Raw genomic sequence first — 25,818 nt, 5'->3', positions numbered from 1 at the left:
CAGTGGGCAGGTGGCCGCTCCTTCAGCAGGGCCCGAGTAGGCACACAAGGCCAAAGACTTGCTGGTTATTGGGAGCTCCAACGTTAGGTGCGTGAGGGAGCCCCTTAGGGAAATAGTGTACAGGGCTGGAAAGAATTCCAATGTGCACTTGGTTTGTCTGCCGGGGGGCCTCATCCAAGATGTGGAGGCAGCCTTGCCTGCGGCTATTGAGCGTACGGGATGCAGTCGTCTGCAAGTAGTTGCTCACGTCAGCACCAATGATGCCTGTTGCTTGGGTTCTGAGGCGATCCTCAGTTCGTACAGGCGGCTGGCGGATTTGGTGAAGACCGCTGGCCTCGCACGCGGGGTGCAAGCAGAGCACTCTATTTACAGCATCGTTCCCAGAGTGGATCGGGGTCCTTTGGTTTGGAGCCGAGTGGAGGGTCTCTACCAGAGGCTTCGTCAACTCTGTGACGGTCTTGGCTGCAGATTTCTAGACCTGCGCTATTGGTTGGGGAATTGTAGGATGCCCCTAGATAGGTCAGGGGTGCACTACACAAAGGAAGCGGCTACTCGGGTGGCAGAGTACTTGTGGTGTGCACATGGGTTTTTTTTAGGCTAAGCAGTAGTGCGAGGTGTCCTGACGAACACTCACCTGTCTATGTGCAGGCAGGGAAATCAGGACGTGCTCAGTGTAAAGACACTTCAGCTATCAAGATATTAGCAGTAAATTTTCAGAGTGTTCATAATAAAGTTCCTGAATTTACTGCCCTCCAGGAAGCATGTGATGCCGCAAATTATTCTTGGGACTGAGACCTGGCTGAACCCCACTGTTGGCATTGTGTTTGCCAGCTGTCTTTACGCCTTCTTCTGTGGACACACAAGCTGCTGGTGTCAGAAGTCAGCATCCTTTAATGTCCGCTCAAGGTGTTTAGGTAACAGCACACTGTAGTATAGCAGCATGCGGCTTCCCCCAAAATGCCTGCAATACTGGCAACACTGATCTGTACCAGTCTCAGATGTGAATCTGTCATCTTTCTTGCACCCAGTCTGCTTCTCTGGAGCACACTTCTAACTGTGTTGTACCTTGCACTGCTGTGCTGATAACTTTAGATTCCTATGTGGTATTGGTTCCTTCAACTATTCTATCCTTTGTTCTTGTGTCGGAGACTCCATGTGGGATTCACATGACTCATTGACAACTTGTGTAATTTTTGTTTGTCTTATACTTGATCATTATTACACTTGTTTAGGGAAACTTCTGCCAGACTATTCGCTATGGCGTCTGCCTTCTCCACTAGCTCCTGTAGTGACAAATCTTGATAAGCAGCTGTTGCTGTGTGAATGCCCACAGACATCTTGTGTAGCCCAAGCATGGACAATGTCTATTCAGGCAACAAATCTGGTCCTGCCAACACACGTATGGCCCGCTTTGCTCTGTAAAAGGCCTTGTGTAGTCTGAGCTCTGGCAACAAGGCATATTGTTGCTTAACTGCCTTCTTTAATGTGATTTAGCAAAATTGTTTAGGACATCTTCTGTCTCCTGTATCACAGTTTCTAAATGTGCCACGATGATGATGTCCTTATTATTGTTAGAAAGTATGCTGTGCTCTCGAAAAACACTCTCTCAACATATGTCATTGAGTAGCTGAGCCAAAATGCCAGAAACTTAACATGCCCCACATGATACACTGAACATGCATCTTGATGAATGAAGTCAGTATCTGTGTGTTGTGATGTAGTTGAGGCTACAGATTGTTCTGCTCTGACTTCCATCATGGTTTGTTCCACTGTCACGTCGATCATTCTAGTGAAAAGAATATTTTCATTTGTGATGATCACGGCAGTGTCTCCTCTTTGGTGGAGCCTTTCTTTCAAATACAATAAGCTGTGTATAGCACAGATACTAGATAATCTAGTATGTTACATTATTTAGCACTCAGCAGCAACAACCAAAGCAACAAAACCCAAGTCTAAACAACAAAACTTTTAATAAAATATACAAGTTCCTCAACACTAAACTCACTTCTTTGTCTGCTACTTTGTGGCAATATAGTAATGTTACCACGGACTTCTTCTCATGAGCTGGTTCAATCAGTTTTGAGAAAAAGCAATTAATTCATAGATCAGTATGTAATTGCAGTCTCAGTTTTGATCTATTTTTATTGCTGATATATAAAGAGTACAGGTCTCTTTTTTTATTAATATGAATATATTTTTTTGTAAACAGGCTGTTCAGTGGAACTACCTGAACTTCTCCAATGCCTCTCAAGAGAACCAAGATTGATTTACAGATCCTTAAAATTAACAACTCCATCATGGAGTTTGTCCTATTGCCTCTCTGACATACGTAGCAGGTGCAACAATGGCCATTTAAATAGCACTATACTAATGGCAAGGTTTACCCATGATTCTGCTAGTGGTACAATTACAAATGTAAACATGAACAATTTTGTGACATTATAAGTTGCTTGTGAGGAATGGTTTCATAAGCCTCCTGGAAATCTAGAAATATGGAATCGATTGGTCATCCTCTGTCAATAATACTCATTACTTTGTTTAAATAAGGAGCTAGTTGTATGTCACAAGAATTGTTTTCTAAATCCATGTTGGCTATTTGTCAATAAATCATTTTCTTCCAGTTAATTCATAATGTGCGATTAAAGTATATGTTCCAAAATACTACAGAAAATTGATATTAGTGATGTGAGTCTGCAATTTAGCAGATTACTTCTATGTCCCTTGTTGAGGACTGGTGTGACCTTTGCAACTTTCTAGTCTTCTGGTATGGATCTTTCATCAGTGTAGCTGTTGTACATTATTACAATGAAAACAATCAATTATTGATAAAATTAGTTAATTGTACAGATAAAATATCTGCTCACCAAGCAGTGGCAGAACAAACACATAAAAGGCTGTTGTGACTGGCAAGCTTTCGGAGCCAGTGGCTCCTTCTTCAGGCGTAAGGGTTGAAGGGGAAGGAAGAAGAGTGAGGGAAAAGGACTGTAGAGGTCTAGGAAAAGGGGTAGATTTTAGTAAAGTCACCCAGAACCACATGTCAGGGGAGACACCATAGGAAATGAGTAGGAAAGACTGATTGTTGGGGACTGCATTTCATCCTATGCCTGTACTGTAAAACTTCTCTGTGTTGTATGATAAGATAATTTTACTGTGAGTGGAAGTTTAACATCTGTACATACCTGTTTATAGTACTGCATTGAGCCACACGGGATTAGCCGAGCGGTCTAAGGCGCTGCAGTCATGGACTGTGTGGCTGGCCCTGGCGGAGGTTCAAGTCCTCCCTCAGGCATGGGTGTGTGTGCTTGTCCTTAGGATAATTTAGGTTAACTAGTGTGTTAGCCTAGGGACTGGTGACCTTAGCAGTTAAGTCCCATAAGATTTCACACACAAGTACTGCATTGACACACAGCTGATTTGCACTGGACTGTTGAAAACATGAGGAGTCTCATGGTAAAATATGTTCTATTCCAGGGATGGCCACGGCGTGCCAAACTGCACACGTGTACAGATGTGCTGCACGCGTGCTGTCCAGGGCTCGGTCCGCCTCGCCACTACTCGGCTTTCCTCAGTCTTTCACGGCACTGCTCGGCACGGCGCGACATTAGACTAGCTGTGCGATGCGACATCTTTTCATCCGGCATAGGGTGCATTAGTTGATTCGTAGTGGCAGCCATGTTTATTCCTCGCTATTTGTTAGCGATTCGTAAGAAGTTTATAAATATTGTACAGTGGTTGTTGCAATGGAACACACACTTACAAAGAGGCGGGGTAGTGACACAACGTCATGAGCCTTCAGAGCTGAATGGGAATTGCAATATTTTTTCGAAGAGAAGGATGAAAATTCTCAATGTCTATTATGCAGTCGCATACTCGCCAGGCACCACAAATTTGTGATAGAACGGCATTATAACACCACACACAAAGGACTTAATGATTTAGTTGGGTTCATAGATCAAACAAGTTGGCGGAATTAAGAAGACGTAGTGTTATGCAGCGAGACGGACTGAACGCCGAGTACCACTTACAAATCTTTGTGTTTCTGATGTTTGTATTTGTGCATATTTGTCGTTAGAATTCGAATTTAGAGTTCACTCAATTTTTGTTCCCTTTTTTTAGCCTGCAACCGAACTTAGCGACCTGTATTTAAGAGAAAGCTACAAAATAGCGCTCAAAATTGCAAGAGCGAATAAGCCTTTCAGTGATGGTGATTTGATCAAGGAGTGTATTGTTGAGGCGGAGGAATTCTTGACGCTACTGGAAGTAAAGAAGTTTAGTGAAATTAGTCTTTCCAGACAGACAATAGCTCGCCGCATAGCTGGTATGGCAGCGGATGTCTACAGGCAGTTAATTGATAGTGCCTGCAAGTTTATTGCATTCTCGATTGCTTTGGACGAGTCGACCGACATTTTGGACACAGCACAACTAGTGATTTATGTTGGTGAAGTCGACACAAATTTGCACGTGATGGAAGAACTGTTAGATTTAGTACCAATGAAACACACAACGAGGGGTACCGACTTGCTAAAAGCAGTTGAAGAGGCAGTTGAAGCCGTTGGCCTAAATTGGAAAATGTTAGTTTCAGTCACCACAGATGGAGTGCCAGCAATTCAAGATGCTCAAAATGGGTTTGTAGCATTGTTGCATAAAAAACTAGGATGATCGACAGAAGATTTGTACGGAATTCATTGTTTTGTACACCAAGAAGCTCTTTGTGCTAAGATTGCAAATTTGGAGCACGTGATGAAGTTGGTAGTCACCATAGTACATTTTTTGAAGTCTTATGGCTTAGTGCACCGTCAGTTTCAACAGTTTCTCATGGAACTGAATGAAGAGTATGGAGATGTTATTTACCACTGGGAAATATGTTGGATAAGTCGAGGATCATGCCTTGAAAGAATTTTCAATTTAAGACTCGCTATTGTTGAGTTCCTTAAGGAAAAAGTAAAGGCAGAGCCAAAATTAGAAGATCCAAAATGGATTGCAGACCTCACCTTTTTAGTTGATCTGACTGCATACTTGAATGCTTTCAATAAGACTTTGCAAGGTGAGTAGCAGCTTATTTCTGATCTGATGAAAAAAGTGGATGCATTTAATAAGAAACTCGCATTGTGGAAGGAACAACTCATGAAAATGAATACCGCCCATTGCCCTACGCTCTCTAAAGTCAGAGAGAACGCAACTTCTGAAGAATTCGTTTCTGTGTTGGAGGAACTACAGGCACAATTTCCTAAACGTTTTCAGGAAACTGCCAGTCTGACATCTGTTTTTGAACTATTTTCTAGACCCTTTGCCATTTCAGTTGAAAGTACTCCAGTGCATTTGCAAATGGAATTGATTGATCTGCAGTGTAATTCCCATTTAAAGGACAAATTTTTTTACGTAAAAAATGTCCAGGAATTTTTATGAAGGTTTTCCTCGGGAAGAGTTTCCCCGTCTCCACAATGAGGCTGCAAAAGTTATATCAGTGTTTGGATCGACACACGTGTGCGAAAGGTTTATTTCGATTATGAAACTAAATAAGTCAGGATTACGTGGCAATCCGAGTGACAAAAATATGAGAAACTGTCTGCGTTTGTCCGTGTACCATCAGTTTGTGCTGGAAATGTACTTTATTATGTCTACAGTGAACCAAAAATAATTAAATTAATGGTGATAATTTTGTTGTATTTGTCATATGTCTTGTTGAGAATTGTAGTTATTGCAGATTTTGTACACTAGTTCCAGAATATAAAATTTACTTGTTTCACATGTAGTTGGAATCACTTATTCCACATCATACTGTATGCTGTAGACTACTTTCAAGTCTGTTTCTATATCTCAGCTTAAATGTTGTAAGAATTTTACGAGTGACGATGTGAGAAGCACAATATTGTTGGTGTAATGCAGTTTCAAACCCAGCGTTATTGTTATTTTTCTGTAGGTGTACGAACAGCCAACAAAGATTCAGTATTGCTCAACATGATGTGTTGTACAGAACTTAATATTATCAAATGTCACAATATGAAACTAAGCCACATGGTAGTAGGGCGGTGTTCCTTAATGCACTGTCGCATGCGGCATGTTCGTAGTTCCACACATGCGCGTGCTGGTGTGGTAGTGGGGGATGTGTGATGTCAGAAGGGAGCAATCCACATGCATGTGAAACCTCGGCATGCGTGCCACGTACTTGGCCGTCCCTGTTCTATTCGTAAGCTGGATGAAAAAAGTCTGTAATGTTCTTTTGCTTAGCAGACAACAACTCTGAGTTTGCCATGATGTTCTGCCATTTCCTAATCCACAAAATGTGTATTGGGGTAGATGCAGAGCTTTGTTCAGTGTATTAAAGGGCTATATCAAATGCACTTTTAGCGTTTGTGCGTGATACTCGAGCCACAGGTTCATTGTCTTTATTGTTGTTATTATCTTCCTTATTCTTGTTGGTTATTCGAGGTGTGTTTTATACACAATCCAGCCTGTTGTGGTAGGTGCCCTGCCTGCTGTACTGTTGATGTCTTGGTCTGCGAAGGGAGTGTCTCCTGTAGAGTCAGAGTATGAGAAACTTGCAGACCACATCTGTTTAGGGGGCAGTTGTGGTCATAAGTGAAAATTTTTGGGTACAGCAGTTTACAAACTTTTGAAACATAGTGTGGACTTAAGTGTGAAATTCTTGTAATAGTTTCCACAATGAAACTTTGTCTTGAAATTTGGAAGAAAATCCTCAAAGTTCTGGTCATATGTAAACTATGCCAGTAGCAAGACACAATCAGTATCTTCACTGTGTGATGGCAATGGTTTTTTTTCCAATGACTGCACTACTAAAGCAGAGTTAACAAACACAGTTTTCTATAATTCTTCAACCAAAGAAGATGCAGTAAATATTCCAGAAATGAAATCACGAACAGCTGCTAAGAAAAGTTTTACAGTTCAGATTGTATGCCAGTTAGGTTCTGTACAGAATATATTGAGGAAATAATTGTATTTTAAACAAATATATGCAACCACTCACTTGATGAAAGATTAGTGCTCAGACCTGAAAGTTGCACAGGTCATACCAGTACACAAGGAAAGAAACAAGTAATCCATTGATCATAGACCCATATCATTGGTATCAATCATAGTAGGAAATACAGTATACAAACAAGTGTATAACACATTTGACAATAATTGCTCATTTCACAAATGTAAATATTTTGTACAAAAAGTTTTATAAGGGTTAACATTTAACAATTTTGCAGAAGTAAAATAAACAAATCCACTGGACATAGCACAAAAAGTGCTGAAACATGTCTGGGTTAGAACAAAACTACAAAGGTGTCTTGCATGAGGCGGAATTCCTCTCCGGTTTTCTTAGCATGCACAGAAATAAGAAGCAGTGCAACGTTCACAAGATGATTATATGATTTCATTAGTTTATTTTTTATTTATGTTTTATTTTTTGTATTTTATTTATTTTATTAGTTTATACAACTTCACATTTCTATTGAAAGTACTCTGCATTTCTGTTTGTTTACTGAAACTAATAATGAAATGTAGACAGCTTCCTGTCATGCACTTTCTAAAATATATAACAGCTGTTGGCAGTTACCTACAAAGCATGTTTAGAGAATTAGCCTGCAGTGATAGTTTCTGGCTATTGATGACTTGGCTCATTCCATGGCTATTGATGACTTGACTCATTCCACATTGGTGAAGACAGTCTTTGACGGTGAGGTTTATGGAACATTATGTGTGGATCAGTGAATGGTATTCTAGAAACACTGACCACTACATTCTACCAGATAAAATATACCTTGCCTAGTTTGCGGCAGGCCACCAGCTTTGAGCATCTGTTTTCATTGATGTTTCTTTTCTACATCTACATCTATACTCTGCAAACCAATGTGAAGTATGTGGTAGAGGATACTTCAGATCATTACAGTTATTAGGGTTTCTTTCCATTCCATTTACATATGAACTGAGGGATAAATGATTGCTTATAGCCTTCCGTGCCGGCTGTAATTAGTATAATCGTGTCTTGAGGAGCACTACAGGAGCGATATGTAATGGGTTGTGATGCATTCCTGTATTCATAACTTAAAGTTGGTTCTTCAAGCTTACTAAGAAGGCTTCCACAAGATAGAGTGAGTCTGTCCTGAAGCATATGCCATATGACTGTTTTCAGCATGGGCCAAACAAATCTGTGACCATTCAAACAGCCCTTCCAATATTCCCTGTTATTTCTGTTGATGATGATGATTGGTTTGTGGGGCACTCACCTGTGCGGTTATCAGCACCTGTACAAATACCCAACATTTGATGAGGACAACACAAACACCCAGTCATCTCAAGGCAGGTGAAAATCCCTGACCCCGCCGGGAATCGAACCCAGGACCCCGTGCTCGGGATGCGAGAACGCGACCGTGAGACCACGAGCTGCAGACCCCTGTTACTTCTGGTTGGTATTTGAGTTATTTTCTAGAGTCAGACAAGTGTTTTAGAGTGGGTCAGATGAGTGTTTTATAAGCAATCTCCTTTATAAACTGATAGCATTTCCCTAATATTCTACCAATGAATAAGGATCTGCCACCTGTCTTATATCGTATGATACTATGTTTTTTTTTCCATTTTGTGGAGTGCACAGTTCTACATTTCTGTACATCTAAAGCAAGTTGCCAATATATGCAGCACTTTGAAACAATATCTGACTGAATTATTGTGTATCTTTTTTCAGACAGTACTTCATTAATATATTAATATATTGCTTCCCCCTACTTATACCTCCCGAGGAGATCACGAATGTAAAATTAGAGGGATTAGAGCGCGCACAGAGGCTTTCAGACAGTCGTTCTTCCCGCGAACCATACGCGACTGGAACAGGAAAGGGAGGTAATGACAGTGGCACGTAAAGTGCCCTCCGCCACACACCGTTGGGTGGCTTGCGGAGTATAAATGTAGATGTAGATGTAGATGAACGACAACATCATCATCTAACAAACCAGTCTGCAGGGTCATTAATGGCATAGTCCATATAAATTCAGATGGCCTAGGAAAAAAATCTTACCTTCATAGCCTCCAATGGTATTGAATTTAGCATATGTTAAAATGAAAGACTAAGTAAAGAACACACTTTTTTTGTTTCCTCCAAAAAAATTTCTGCTCCAAGATACAGCCCCCCAAAGATGACCCTGTGCATACCATTTTGAAGATGTGGATTTTGGAAAAAAATTTTAAAATTCTGTATCTCTGGAACAGTTCTAGATATTTTGTTGAGTTTCTTTTTTATTAGAAAGATAATTCATTAATGATTACAAAGAAATCCTCGATTTGGGCTTATCTGTCAAAGTTCTTTTACTATAGCATTCTGAACTTTTTTATAATTTATGGAAAAAAAACTTTTTTTTATCAAAAATGCCAATTCATAAAACTTTAATTTTTTTATGTTGATTAGTACCATATAATTCTACTTTCCCTGAAAAGGAGAGCTTCCACTTTTAGGTTCAACAGGTTGAAATTTTTGCCATACATAAAACCTGTTTTATTACCACATTATCACATAACAGGCTCATAAAAATCAAAACCTAGCCTTATTTAACATCATTTCAGTTTTGAAAGATGAGTAAGAGACTCATTTTTCAAGCATTTTGAATAGTTCCAAAATGTATGTGAAAGGCCCAGAGACTTAAAGGTTTCAATTTATACGACTTCTGTGCACTCTGTTTTGTGCTGAAATTAGCCAGTAAATGAACTAAAAATGTGCTCCACTGCTTCAGTATCTTCCTTTGATGTAGAGTGATGCCTTCCTGCTGAACCGATAGGAACTGGAGCACTTACAATCTGCAAAACATTGTGAACAGGAAGTGAGCACTGATGGCATTGTTGCTGCCCTTCAGCTGGAAACCTATATCCAGCAGTGGTCCATGTGGTAGCATAAAGTTCCGTACAATTTCATTTATCTCATAACTGGTGTCTATAATCTCTGCAATCCACCAGTCACAGTCATACACACACGTCACAAATATCTTTCTTCTCAGGTTGTGAATCTGAATATTAACCTGCTGTTTCTGAGGTATTGGCCAAACAAACAAAATTTCGTCTTTCTTGCTCTTTAAAGTGTGTGCAATATGAGTTTGTCCATCACTTTGAGTCCAGAAACATGTGTTGAATTTATTTCACAGGATTAGTTTGTTTGGACCACTCTTCTTTTTCCTGCTCACAAAATTCTTCGATTTCCTCTTTGGAGAAAATAATGAGACTCTCGTAAAATCCTCAGCATTCTGAATTGCAGCTGTATTTGGTGTGGAAAGATTATGTTTTGTAGCATGGTGCTTCAGCAGGCCTCCTACACCATCACAGGGCCCCTTCCCTTGACCAATAGCACTGTGTACCCAGTCAGTTGGCTCAAGCCACTCACTCAATTCAAACAGCTGGTAGTGATTTTTAAAATGACAGAGCACCATCAGAAATAATGATGATCTTTTCTGCCCCTGTTTGCAGTTGAAGAATTTTGCGCATTGCTAGCAAAGCATGTGTTGAGTCATGTCCTGTGTCATCACTTATAACTGCAATGCTTGTGTTCTTGTTTTGAAAATGTGTCACTCCAGTAAAAATTGAAACTTGGTCATTACTCCAATGATACCCTCGTACTTCTTGTGGGAGAATTACAGACCAGTTCTCAGCAAAATCACAGTAAAGCACTTAACATCAGCCAGTACACACCCTTTCACTTCTGCAGTGTGTTGTTGTTGCAATTTCTTCAGATGTTGATGTGTTACTGCTTTCACTTACCATTTACCAAGTGCATCAATGAAACTGTCAAATTAATTTAATTTATTTTCTTATTTTTTCATAATTTATTTTCCTCCCAAGTCGACTGTGTAATTTCTGCAGAGACATCTGCTACATCCTCCAGGCCAAGTGCCTGTAAAGACAGTCCTCCCTTTCCAGAGCAGTCACCACATTCTTGAAACAAACAAGTCTCTCGCTTTACATCACAGACTACAAATGACTTCACACACTCAACCAAGGTATCGTATGTCACATGCTGCAGTAAGATCTTCAAAGTTACCACACAAAGTTCAAAATTCGCACATTACACACATAAACAGACATCTCTGAATGTGTGTGGAACTACCCACTTAGGTCATAATGCATAAAATTTTGATCTTCCAATATGTGAAGTTGATAGTTGCTCTTATAAATTGAAAAAGTTTCTTTAATACTGCAAGTCATGTACCTCTTCACTTTCATAACTTTTAGACCTCCAACTGTTACAGTTACAATGTCTTTTTTGTTGGCACTCTGGCAAAAACAGTCCCGTTTATCTTCCAGATAAAATGACTGTACTATTTGAACTTGAGCTGCTTCTACAAGATGACCATAATAGCAATCTGGTCTTCCAAAGACTCCTTTTATGGACCTCACATTTCTTGATTTGTCTACCATGTTCTTTAATACTGATGGAATGTGGTTCCAAATTCATTTCTTTGGAAATGTCTCTGGATTAATAGTTAAAACTTGCACCTTTTCACTGTAGGATGCAAAATATTCAACGGCTGAATTGATATTTGTGAAAAATTCCTGGCAAGAAGTGCAAGAGTGCTTTCGTTCATTTTTTTCTGAAGATGGAATTTCTACTTTGAAGAGTTTGGTCAGTTTTGCTGTAGTGTATTCATCCATAGCTTTATTAATTTCTCTGTGCTTTCTTGATGCAGAGAGCTTATGACTCAACTTCATTGACCACAGTTTCTTAACAGGGCTAATACCTACCTCTGTAGTTGACTGATTCAGGGTATTTAATTCTTCCTCTATTGATGCAAAATCTGCATCATATGCACCATGAAAAGCTTCACATTGCTCAGATACTATCATTGTTGTTATTCAGTCAAAAAATTTAGAACACAAAAAGACATCACTGGAAACATCTTCACTTTGAAACAGAGTCTTCAAATGGGAACATTTATTCCCAAACTGAAGTAAGTCTGTTTTTTTGTTTGTCTTATATATCACTCTTTTATGGATATGCAAATAGTCAGCACACTTCACTCTCCTGTGGCCCCAGTGAGAAGACATTTCAAACAGTCCTTTTCACAAAAACACACTGCAGCTGTGTCAACTGGCAAGTTCCACACAAAAACACAGAACTCATTGGATGGTCTCAGATTTTGTAAAAGCCTCTTCAGTAAACAAATTAGCACTGAACAACTACAATACAAAAACCTGCAATGAACAACCATGACAAAGAAACTGTCAAGAAACTACAACAAAGTGTAAGAAGTATCTGCAACAATGAAAGCACTCACTAGAGCACTTCATCTTCAGGCCACAAGTGGCCCATTGGGATCATCTGACCACGGTATCATCCTCAGCTGAGGATGAGGATAGGAGGGGCATGTGGTCAGCACACCACTCTCCCAGTCGTTATGATGGTTTTCTTGACCGGAGCCAATACTATTTGGTCGAGTAGCTCCTCAATTGGCATCACGAGGCTGAGTGCACCCTGAAAACTGGCAACAGCGCATGGTGGCCCTGATGGTCACCCATCCAAGTACTGGCCACGCCCGACACTGCTTAACTTCGATGATCTGACTGGAACCGGTGTATCCACTGCAACTGCAGCAAGGCCATTGCTCGCAGCAATGAAAATGAAAAGAAATAACTGCCACAGAGAAAGTGATAAGAAATAACTGCAACAAAGACAATAGAAATAAACATTGTAACAAAGAAATTAGTGAGAAACAACTTCAGCAAATACACTTCAAAGTTAAAAACATGATTTTTAAAAATAAAACCTGCCCAACTTAAAAGTGGAAGCTCTCCTTTACCGAGAACATAGTACTACATGGTACTAATCAAAAGAAAAAAATCTAACTTTTCTGGATTGGCACCTTCAAAAAAAAAAAAAAATTCTGTAAATTATAAAAAAAATTCAAAAGATCTTTGACAGATATGTCCAAAAACAGGATACCATTGTAATCATAAAGCAATTATCTTTCAAATAAAATAACTCTAACAAAATACCTAAAACTGTTACAGAGATACAGCATTTTAAAAAAAATTCTGAAATTTGCATCTTCAAAATGGTGTTCACAATGCCATGTTTGGAGGCCTGTATCTCGGGGCAGGAATTTGTTTTGGAGAAAACATAAATATACATGTTTCTTACTTACTCCTGAATTTTAACATATGCTAAATTCAATAATGTCCGAGACTATGAAGGTAACCCCCTGCCTGAAGTGTATGGATTATGCCTAATATACAACATGAATAGGGAGGGTACCAACACATTTCCCTGAGTCACACCAGATGCCTCTGTATCTGTTTATGACTCTCCATCCAAGATAATGCTCTGTATTTTCTCTACCAAGGAATCCCCTATGCAATCATAAATTTTGCTTGTACCCCAAATGATTGTACTTTGGATAAGAAGCATACATGTGCTACTGAGAATGAGTCACATGCTTTTTGAAGTCAGGAAATACTGCATCTGCTTGTCTTAATTCAAGGCTTTCAGGACACCATGAAAAATTTGCAAGTTGGGTTTCCCATGATGCTTTTGCTTGTTGGCATGGAGCAGATCATTCTATTGACATGTGAATGAAGCCAGATGTAAGGCTTTACATTCTTCAGAGCAAGCTGCCAGCCTCCAGCAACTAGTTGGATCGCTTCTCCATTTCAGGTGTGAAATGGTAGATCTGTGCCTCATGTCTAGTGAGCAGCAAGACATGTCATCAGTTGGATTTTTTGTAGCAGTCCAAATATTGCTGGGAGAGAGTTTTCATATTTACTTCTCGTCATTCAACTTTGCAGAAAGCTGTATCACAGTTAATTCTAATGTATGTTATAGTGTATTCTTTCTTCTGGTATACCTGTTGCCTCAGCTATTTCATATTCTTTTAATTATTGATCACCAGTTACCATACTTTACTCTGTTTCAGCCACAGAGCTGCAGTTATGGAATGGTATTCATGTAGATGCCCTTTGAGAGGACCATATTGCAGATTTGTTTGTAGGTTCTTCAAAGGAGAATTATTTGCGGGTGAATATGTAATTGGCCATCATTGCCAGGTAGGGAGTTGTAGGTTGGTGTCAACTGAACATTTGGAGAGGTGATGTTCAGTGGCAGCAAGTGCACTAGCATGTCGGATGTTACTTTGGAGCAGGGGTGCACACCATTGCTTGCCATTGATATTATGGTGGCCCACCCCTCACTGTTCATTCATTTAATTATTTTTTTCTGTCTTGTATTCCCTACCAGAAGGTAGATAACATTTCTATAAAAATACATTGTTATTTATGTAAAAATACATTGTTCTAATTATATTTGTTGAATAAAATGAATTTTGTGAAACAAATATGAACTAATTGTGTAAGTGTCCATGATCCCTCCCCCCTCCATGGCCCCTTTTTAGGCATAGTGAGTAGCTTTCAGCCCGAGGTACTAGCAAGTTTGTACACCTCTGCTGACATTAACAGTGACAAGCAGGTCACCTGCTGGTAAAGTGATAGGAATTGTAAGAGAGTCAGCATAGTTAGTGTCTTGTATAGGAGGATAGATTATGGGTAATAGGTTTAAGGTGTTGATCCACAAGGGCAGAGATTTTGTCTGTGGGGGTGCAGTATCAAGCCACAATGACATCCTTGTTGGTTGTGTTAATGTATTTTAGGAAGCCTATAGCAGGTCGGAGTGCAGGTACATCTGTCTCGGCCTCCTCGCCAATTCATTCTAAATTTTCCAAGAATTAGTTACACTGGCAGTACAGGCTAGCTACAACCAAAGCAAGAGTTTCAGTGCTTATTCTTCCCTGCTCAGTAACTGGCAATTAACATATGTTTTCCACCGATTGGCTATAAGGATGCAGATCCCACATCTATTCATTCAGCCTTACATCATCCTCTGATTCTATTTCTCCTCTGTTCTTGAATGTCTCCATTGTTCCCAGTTCTAATTTCTGTAGTTCTCACCAAGTGAGGCAGCTCAGTCTTAGCACACTGGACTCACTTTACACAATCCGGGCATGTGCTCGTCTCAGATGATCTCGTTATTGATGAGATTTTAAATCATAATTTTTCTTCTTTCCATCTCTCTCTCTCTCTCTCTCTCTCTCTCTCTCTCTCTCTCTCTCTCTCTCTCTGTGTGTGTGTGTGTGTGTGTGTGTGTGTGTGTGTGTGTGTGTGTTGGCCTGACTCTAGATCTTCATGCACGTGGTAACATAAGTGTAAATTGCACAGGAGTGGTTTGTTCAACTTGCTGTGCCATCTTTCCTTTCCCTTTTTTCAGACTGACTCTGGTACTCAGCCACTTGGTTTGGACTGTGGTAATGACTAATACTTTTTTCATCTTTCAATTCATGGTGTAGGGGCTCATCATCAATCACTGTCCTGTACAATATTTAGGTATCTTAGCATTCTGTTGCCTCATTCACTCTTGTCATTCCAAATCCTTCTTACCGTATTCATGTATTACATTTGACTCCAAACCGCCTGCAATGTTTTAATGAAATTCTGTACTCATTCCCTATTTCTCCCAACTCGGGCCTTCACTATTTCAGATGATGATTGAAACACCCCCATTTAATTCCTTTATTGGATTTTGTGCAATTTATCGAAGCCGCCAAACAGTTAATTGTTATGATTATATGACCGTGTGCTTAATGGAAGAAAGGCTATCGGTTTTTCTGCTGGTTTCAGGGGTATTTCAACCGAGTGCGGCTGTTCTGAGATTGAATAGTGGAAATGATAGAAAGTTTGTCTATTATTAAGGACCACAGAGGTTGCGATGTACAAACTGATATATTTCCTACTAACACACAAATGCTGAGGCAGTTGCTACCTTAGCCTTACACGTCTAATCACAGTTATATCTTTTTATTGGTTGTTGATTTTCAGTACTTCGTCACACGCAATGCTGATGGTTAACATTCACAACAATCCTCACTGCAATCTATGGTTGTTGCTGGCCGACGCGAAACACGTAATTCGGCACTTAACACTTTCTGTTTCATATCACTCGTGAATTGGTATTAGTGAGGGTCAACTCCACTACGATCAGGGGGACGTGCTCACTCGTCATACTCTGGTGAATTTTACCGTTTACAAATAAACTCGACCACCATTCTTGCCCGTCTTTCCCGCACTACTTCTCACTCGACACTCTCTAGTACTACTCCGCACTCGACACTCGTCTCACCACAATCTAACATTTTACACTGTGGTCTCACTGCCTCCTGCAGCGCACGACAATCAACTCCTGTCTACTATCGACCTGGGCGTTGGATACTAGCATCTATGTTCGTGGGATCACGGATCCCTTACATGATGATGGCATCTTCTGTCCATACAGTGATAGACCTGTACTCTCATGAAACTTCAAAATGTTCAAATGTGTGTGAATTCCTAAGGAACCAAACTGCTGAGGTCATCAGTCCCTAGACTTACAAACTACGTAATCTAACTTAAACTAACTTATGCTAAGAGCAACACACCCACACCCATGCCCGAGGGAGGACTTGAACCCCCGGCAAGAGAGGCCACGCAATATGTGACATGGCACTTCAGACCCCGCAGCCACTCCACACGGCCATGAACCTTCAAATTTTATGCTGCCACAACATAAGGTAGCAGTGTGTCGTAATCATTAGGATGGCTGTTGACATAATGGGTCAACATCTTCCCTACTCTCTGGTGAACTCTTTCATTCTCCCATTTGCTTGCGAGTGTAATGTGCTTGTTCTTAATTTACAAGTTGATAAAAACAACAAAATTATTGCATGGATGCCAAAATGAAGATGATACCTTGGCCCGTAATCAGCATCTGTGGAGCTCCAAACTTCAATAACCAATTATTCTCCTTGGATTAAGCCACTCACTGATTTGGAACAGCTATCACTTCTAGGTAACATTAAAAGTGATCTATTATCATTAGTGTAAATAGATTTCCTACTGGCATTTCAGCTAAGACATCCAACCATTTGAACATCTCAAATGGTTTACTGGCCTCGGGTAGTCTTTGTAGCAGAATACACTGATGACTCAAATCAGCTTATTGAGCACATAGTACACAGGTCTGTACATACTGTTCTACATCCTGCTCACATGTTAGCCATCAATATTGTTTGGCTATGCACCATTCCATTGTTCTTCAACCCCAGTGGCCTCCTAACACATGATTGTGTGTTTCAATACTCCATCCTGCAGTGTAGCTGGTCCCACAACATGAGGTTACGTAAGACTTCATTGAGAACAATGAATTGTGGTTGTGTTCCAAATGGCTCATAGTTCTTGTCAGCTGCTTGCACCTTCTGCCATCCTGCAGCAGTGGATCCTACTTGTTGTAATAGATTAACCTTCAGACTCAGGCCATCCATGTTCTTATGAGATTTGCCTGGTTAATAAGTTACCACAGAATAAAATTCACTCAGTTTTAATGCCCAATGTGTTAACCTGCACGATGGATCTTTTAAACTTATAGCCACTTCAAGGCTGCATGATCTGTTGTCAATTTAAATTGCCTTCCATATAAATAACACTGAAAGTATGTTATGCCACAAATAAGGATCAGCATCTCCTCCATTGTAGAATGATCCCTTCCTGTGCTGTTCAAGTGACATGTGATATAGGCTACTGAATGCTCTGTTCCATCTATTTCTTGACACAACACACAGCCAAGCACAGCTGCTTGCATCACATGACAACACAAATTCCTGTTAAAAATTCAGGAAAACCAATACCTGTTCATTTTTAACAATTCTTTCAATCGATGGGACACATCTTCACTCTCTGATGACCAGTGAAACTTCTTCACTCCTTTCTTCAATAGATGAATGAGTGACTGTGTTATCTTTGCAAATTTTCATACAAATTTTCGATGCTAATTTGCTAGACCTAAAAAAGATTGCAACTCTTCCTCTGTATATGGTGTTGAAAAATCCTGTGTGGCCTGTAGTAACCTGGGATCCATTCTGACTTCCTCTCAACTAATCACTGTCATTAAATAATGTACTACTTCTAGCACAAAGTGACACTTATCTGTACTGAGTGTTAGGTGCACTGATTGCAATTGCTTAACACCTCACTTAGTCTTAACAAATGCTCTTTCATGTACTTTGCAAAGATAAATGTGTCATCTTAATACATCATACATTGCTTGATTTAAACCTTTTTAAAAAAAAATGTCTCAAATGTGCTGAAATGTATCTAATGTATTTTTCAACCCGAATGGCATATGCAAATACTGATAGTGTCCTGAAGTGATTGAAAATGCTGTATTCAGTCAATCTTCTGGTGCTATTTCTAACTCTTGACAGCCAGTTGCACGATCTGTGTTAGAAAAATATCTGCATTACTCCAAATTATGCAACAGCTGCTCCTTTGAACAACACCACAGTTCAGTGGCTGCAAATAAGTTATCTATGAATGCTAACACTTCCTCTTCTAGTGTACAGTAAAAGGAGATTCTTGGGTAGTGTTACTAACATGTATAGTGGGTATTGACACACTGGACAATGACCTATCCTCTCTTAATGTATCAAACTCCTTGTGCAACTCCATATCGTCTAGCTACATTTGTACCATCTGATATAACATGGTCTGATCTACTTCTACAATGGTAACTTTCTCTATCCTGGTTTCTCCATTGTAAAACCTATGTTAGCAATAAAAGGAAAAGGAAAATAATAAAGAAACCAACATCTCAGCCACATTTCCTACCACAGACAGGACCTAATTATTATGCCTGAGAGCTAACCATGGGCATTCCTTGGTGTAATGTCCAGGCCTTATACACTTGAAACAAATCACAGAGAATGACTGGTTGCACAGAGTATTGTGCCCCAACAGGTTTCACTGCACACAGCTGAGTGCACGCCAATCCTCTGTTTCCTTGTTAGCCATCTAAACTCATTTAATTCACTGACTGAGTCCCCTTTCAAAACTTCAGCTTTCCATCCAGCCCCTCCAGCCTGGGTGATTATAAATTGCTTGTCCAACCCTACCACATGGAGAAAAAAAAATCCATTTCCATTGAAGTGCCGCTGCAGATTGTTGCTCTGCAATGTTGCTTGATGGTACCGGCTCTTCTGGCACCACAATGTAATCATGTCGGTCCAGCCAAGACACTTCCAGAATCAAAATAAAGTGACAACACACCAAAATGTAATACACGGCAGACCAGCAGTCAACACTGACACCAGTCTTAGTCAAGAATGCCTCTTTTGCTTCAGAATGGTGCGCAGGGCAACTGGGATTTTTTCTACCAATGCCACTCCTATCTTAGTCAGGAAAGCCCACTTGGTATAAATATTCTACCATTCAGCATTACTTCAGTACAAGAGGTCTTCAATACAAGGTCTTTGTCCAGGCAGTGAGTGTAGTCATCGAGGTAGTGGCATGCTACCGGAGCCCAACACATTGCAGTGTGCGTGTGCCTATGGCAACATTTGGTACACAGGGGCAGATGCATGCTGCCATAGAGAAACAGCAGTAGCCTTTGAAGTGGCCTTGCTGATGTAAGGATGGTATCAGTCTGACAATGTACAAGCTTACGGTGGACTGCAGGCAGCAATGAACAACTGACCAGTTGGAACCCAGGACCCTCAGAGTCACTTGGAGCATTAGAAAATCACATACTGGAAGTGGTCTCTACTTGGAAGCACCAGCACGAGGAACCATAAGGACTAACAGGCAGCTCATAGACTATTGGGTCCACCTAGTTAATGATTATTTGTTGGTTTGAAGCTGCTTGGTCCCACATTGGACTATTAGTTGGCATGGAGACAGTAATGGCATCAACTGGAGTTAGAAGTCCAGGACAAGTCGTGTTGCTAATATCTAAGTAGAGAGCATAGTACATGTGCCCAGCTACATGTATGTTGTGACAGAAGCCTGCCCCCTGTCATCCTCTATTCTCATACCATATTATGTACTGCTTTTTCTTATTTTTAAGCATATTCTTCAGTGTGTTTGCATATTGAAACATGAAGCACCAATTATCATGCAACAGTAAGTGGTTAAACTGTATCCAGCAGTAAAAATGATATTTGTGTGCTAATAATGCTTTATTAAATATTGTTCATGAATCGGCACAGGTGATCAGTAGCACTAATAAGGTGCAGACCTGATGAGATGTGTGTTTCAATTAACAGGGACGATACGGCACCTGCATCAAGATTATGTCGGTTTATTCATTTTCATCATTTTTACAGTACACCTCAACTTTCAGTGTGAATAAATCCGTCACTTATTGAGGCATATAGGCTTTTTTCTAAATGAATGGTGAAACCTAAATTTTTTGGAGAAAGAAGAATTGCAACAGTGAATAATACTTTTGTGGTTCATGATTAATTGTTGTCAGTTAAAATCTTTGTTGTCCATATCATAATCCACATCTTACAGAACACATAAATCATTATTTGACTTAATAAAAAAATTAAATGAATCTAGTAATTATGGTTAGCTGATTGGGGACTAATAATCAATAAAGAGATTTGGGAACAAAGAGTAACATAGCACTGCCACTAATATTGCAAAGTGATGTTACACACTCGTAGTTAAATTTTATTTTTACTTTTTTTCTAATTGATGACATTGCATGGAACACAGGGTTCCAAAAAATTGTCGATGTGTTTTCATAAAAACTGAAAAAAGACTTTACCAGCTGTGGTTTAGTCAGGGAGAGGTGGATAGAGAAAAAGAACTCTGCCTTTTGAGTTATCTGTATGTGTCCAGTGAACATTCGGCTCCCACCTCCATACACCTTGATAACACTTTGCTGCCATATTAGCTTTACTGTAAGAAAGAAAATATTTTAGAGTTAAATGAAATTAATGGCTGGATGTCTTTCCTACGCCTCCATTTTCAGATTAGTAAGTGTCAGTCCGATGAGTGACCCGGTAGTGTCACGTATTGCAGAGAAGTACAAGAAGACGGCTGCACAAGTATTGCTGCGGCACATCATGCAGCGAGGAATTGTGGTCATCCCAAAAAGTGTCAACCCTGACCGCATCAAACAGAACTTTGATGTAAGTTATACCATGTTTGTCAGTTGAAGCGGAAGCAGACAGGCTGTGTGGGTGTCTAAGTTGCCCAGACAAAAGTGCTCACATTAACTTCTTCAGCATCCTAATGTTTCTATTTAATCTGCATATAATATCGAACAGGTATAGTACAGTAGTTGAAGAGATGATCCCTGAGAGTACTGTTACCAGCTTTCAACTGGAAAGTGCTAGTGTCTGCAGGCAAAAACTAGAATTGTCTATAGAGCTGTGACAGTGAGGCGTTGGCATAGACACATACAGAACTGGTGACAATAGACATGTGAAGCAGTCATGCCAAGCCCACTGCAACTGTCAGAGATTTTCTTTCACTGACTGTACTATAAGCAGCACTAACTCTGTGTTGATGCAGAATTCTTTCAAATGGTGGTGGTTGTTGTTGTTGTTGTTGTTGATGATGATGATGATGATGATGATGATGATGATGATGACAATTTGATGGTGGTCTTTGGTCTGAAGATTAATGCAGCTCTCCATGCTAGTCTATCTATGCCTCTTCATCTCTGCATAACTGCTGCAACCTATATTCATTTGAACCTGCTTATTGTATTCGAGCCTTTGTCTTCTATACTATTTTTACCCACCACACTTCCTCCCATTGACAATTTGATAATTTCTTGATACATCAGGATGTGTCCTATCAGCTGATCCCTTGTTTTAGTCAAGTTGTTCCATAATGTCTTTTTTCCCCAATTTGATTCAGTACCTTCACCTCCCTATTTGTTATTTGAACAGCCCACCTAATCTTCAACATTCTTGTATAGCATCACATTTCAAAAGCTTCTATCGCTTTCTTGCCTGAATCGCTTATAATCTACATTTCCCCTCCATACAAGGCTACACATCAGACAAATATCTTGAGGAAAGAAAGGTAAAACTTTATTTATAGCATACATACCTTAGAGAAAGATTTTGACAATGACTGGACTATAGTATTTGAAATGGTGAAGGGAGCAGGGCTAAAATACAGGCCAAAATGTTATTCACTACTTATGCAGAAACCAGACTCCAATATTTGCAACTTGGACTGGTTTTTTGTTCTATTGATTAGCAGAATTTGCTGACCCAAGTTACTCCAGCATGCTGGAAATTTGTATGCAAGAATTTGTTTCCTTGTATTTTATTTTGTATTGTGGCTTTTCATTTTAGTGCTCAGAAATTTTTAAGTTGTGTAGGAAGTTATGTTTTTGTAGCATTGCATCACACAATTTTAAGAGTTTTGTTATATTGGAAATGAATGACCTGAGTGGAAAAAAAATGTTACAGTGCTTCACCAGGTCATCAAAAACTAAAGCATAAAGCTGAAAAAGACAATGCTGCAAAAAAGGGACAGACATTGTTGCCCTTTGTGCCACTTGCTAATTCATCAGTAGTTGGAGTTAGATGATGGTGAGGCTTGCTTCCTTAACTGATGTTTAGTAGGATCAGGTTTCTTAGAGACAAGGTACATCATTAGCTAGACAGTTCTACCTACAACTGATTGAGGTTACTATGGTGTAGATATTTAAGATTGACCCTCTCATGCTAAAATTAGTGCCATTTTCAAAAATTTTGCAGATGTTGAGATGCAAGAAAGACATTGTTTAGAAGCATCTGTAGTATCGGTGGTGCAAACATGGGACCACGTCAATCAAGACAGTTGACAGCATGGATGGTATTTGTGTTTAGGAGGACTACACATAAAAAAGTGAAAGTGATGTATGAGAGCAAGCAGGAGTGACAATGGTGAAATCAGTTCCAGAAACTGAACATGTTTTAACAACTAGATCAAAAGCAAATGAAAAGCTTTTAGATTTTTATGTTGGTTGTGGAGTGCAAAAAAATGCTTCAACAATGTAGAGGTAGGAGCTGTTAGTTGAAGACCTGAGAAAGCACCAAAAGGATTACTGCAGGACAGAAAAAGTAATCAACTTTTCCCTTCAAATGTGTCTGAGTGCATCTTAAAAAATAGGGGAATTTCGGAAAGAGACTGGTTTGTTTGAAGCACAGAAAAGCAATCATTGTACTGCTGTACAATGCTTGCACAATGCAGGCACACAGATCTTCCTATGTCTGATTTGGCTCAAAGCTACAAGTGAGGATTATCAAGAGGCTGGGAAAAGCTAAAACAAAAAGTGAGTGAACATGAATTCAGAGTGTTGATCACAAAATGTCATACATAGAGTAGCGCAAATTAGAAATTGCACTAAACGGTAGTCCATCCATAGAAAATCTTTTAGACCAAGGCATGTAATCAAAGCAATTTGTATTCTTGCAGAAAGAGGTTTAGCTTTGAGAGGTGATAGTGACAGTTTTCTGGGCATTGTACAATTTTTGGTGGTGTTTGATCCAGTTATGAAAGAGCATTTAAGGAAAGTTGAAGTCTCACAACAAGGAAGGAAACGCATGTTTAATTATCTATTGCACAATGTTCAGAACAAATAATTCTATTTAAAGAGCTGGAGAGTTTGCTCGCCAAGCTATAGTAACAGGGATAAAACCTAATAAATACTTTTCTGTTATGGTAGATGTGCCTCCTGGTGAAGCCCAAACAGAGCAATTTTTTAAATAGTGTTTTATGTATGGGATGACAGTTGTGGAGGGAAACCAAGGTTCGAAGATGGTAAGCAGGTTCAAGGGGATGTAAGTTGTGGTAGTAATGCAGCGTGTAAGAGAGTTGCACAGAATAGACTAACAGATCAGTTTTTTTTCCTTCTGATGCCAGTCTTCATTTCATATCTTCTTTAGTTCAGCAATCACCAGTCATTTTGCCTGCGCAAATAGCAAAAGTCATCCACTACTTTTTAGTCTCTCATTTCTTAATACAGTCCCCTCAGAATTGCTGGATTTAATTTGATATCAATCCATACAACACATTTCAGTTGATAACAAGCAACAAATGTTCTCTCATTTATTAACAATAATCCTTCTGTCCAGTGTTACAGCTTTTTAACCCCCCCCCCCCTGTAATCTTAGTGACTACTGCCTGATAATATAATCAGGCTATGCATAAGTAAATAAAGACCTCCTGGTATAAGTGCAAGGGAGCAGGAACTGAATCTTCATGTGCCAAGTCACTCACAACTACTTTAACGATCTGTACCATAAAACTTTTAGAAGGCTTTGTAGTGATAACACACAAGAAATGTTCACTCATTTACTAACAATAGTCTTTCTGTATGGTGTTAAAGCATTCTTCAAAGCCTCCCTGCAATGTTGGTGACTACTGTCTGATAATACAAGGGTTGGAACTTAAATAGTGGCAACTATTTATTCACAACCGATATAAAAGAGTTACATGTCTGCAGCTGTCACTGCCTTCAAAGAAGTCACCAGTGCTGTGTAGAACCCGTTGCCAGTGATGTGGAAAGTGCAGTATACCATTAGCAGAGCCTGTTCTGTTGGTAGTGTGAATGGAGAGCTCTAAAGTTATGATGATTCTCATGTAGGACTGTGATGGTGTTATCCTAATACATTACATGCCTCCACGGCAGACCGTCAGTGCACACTATTACTGTTCGTTTTTGGAGCATCACCCACGACCAGCATTGTGGAAGAAATGGTGACACTTTGTGCACAACCCACCCATCATTTTGCATGACAACACGTGGGCGCATACAGTGCAAGCTGTGGCTGCTCTGTTTGGTCGATGGAACTGGGAAGTACTGTACCATCCACCATACTCCGTGGAATTAAGTACTTGTGACTTTGATTTCATTCTGAAGATAAAGGAACCACTTCATAGCATTTGCTTCAGAACTGTCCCAGAGATTCGACAGGCAGTAGACCGCTCCATTCGAACCATCAACAGAACAGGCTCTGCTACTACGCCTTCCACATCACTTGCAACGGTTTCTACATAACACTGGTGACTACTTTGAAGGACAGTAGCAGGTGCAAACATGTAACTCTTTTGAATCACTTGTGAATAAATAGTTGCCACTATTTAAGTTCCAACATTCGTATTATCAGGCTACATATAAGTAACAGAATTTGATGCTGTCTGAAAAATTATTGATGTCCAACCTCTCAACATAAATTTAATAAGACCAAAACTGAGTACCACATAAACCAAGTTCAGACTGTGCACAAAAATAATCTACATTTAACTTGTCCTCAAAATAGATAGTCCAAAATGCTACACAATTATTGAGAGTCCAAACTTTGTGGCAAAAGTGTCACATGTGCTGATGAAACTACTCGTAAAGGGCTGCCCTCGAAGACTGCCTAGTATGTAAAAACTGCCCACTCTGAGGTGTCAGTGCAGGGGAGCAGAAACTGAATCATCATGTGCCAAGTCACTCACTACTATTTTAATGATCTGAACTATAAAACTTATAGAAGACGACAGACAAATCAAAACTTTATATTTCACTGAACATGTATTTATGATGGAAAATTCTTAGTAATTATTTACTCACTTGGCACTCTGGCTACTTTTCCTGCTTCTAACAGTCACCTTTCTCAAAATGGCACAACTCAGCATAATTGAAAGAGGGAGGGGGGGGGGGGGGGAGAGAGAAAGAGAGAGAGAGAGAGAGAGAGAGAGAGAGAGAGAGAGAGAGAGAGAGAGAGAGAGAGAGATGGTGTTTAGCTTTGTTACCAGGTCTGGTAGGGTGTGTAAGGGGCATTAAGAGCATCAGATGTTGAGTGGTCACTGTGAAGGACACGGAGTTTCCAAATACTCACATGAGACATTATCAGCACCTGACAGAGGTTGAAAGGGGTCTCATTGTGGATCTTCATTTGACTGGCTGGTCAAATCATGCAGTATACTGATTTGTGGGATATTTGGATGTTGCGGGGGCCTGATGTAAGACTGCATATTTGCCAT

At 39.8% G+C, this 25,818-nt stretch overlaps 1 protein-coding gene across 9 annotated transcripts in view; it reads left to right on the top strand.

Annotated features, from left to right (window-relative positions):
• Window positions 1-25,818, top strand: part of LOC126092469 (1,5-anhydro-D-fructose reductase-like) — a 142,498-nt gene that overhangs the window by 96,334 nt on the left and 20,346 nt on the right. For 8 of the 9 annotated variants that reach the window (XM_049908077.1, XM_049908080.1, XM_049908078.1 and 5 more), the window contains exon 6: window positions 20,813-20,972. In XM_049908077.1, the coding sequence (XP_049764034.1) occupies window positions 20,813-20,972 (160 nt within the window). Of the gene's footprint in view, window positions 1-13,892; window positions 14,187-20,812; window positions 20,973-25,818 lie in introns of those variants that run through there. The other variant, XM_049908081.1, reaches the window with a different exon arrangement.

Source organism: Schistocerca cancellata, chromosome 7, assembly GCF_023864275.1.
Source record: "Schistocerca cancellata isolate TAMUIC-IGC-003103 chromosome 7, iqSchCanc2.1, whole genome shotgun sequence".
Lineage (NCBI taxonomy): Eukaryota > Metazoa > Arthropoda > Insecta > Orthoptera > Acrididae > Schistocerca > Schistocerca cancellata.
Note: the sequence above shows the minus strand (reverse complement) of the source record. Positions and strands in the feature narration are given on the sequence as shown.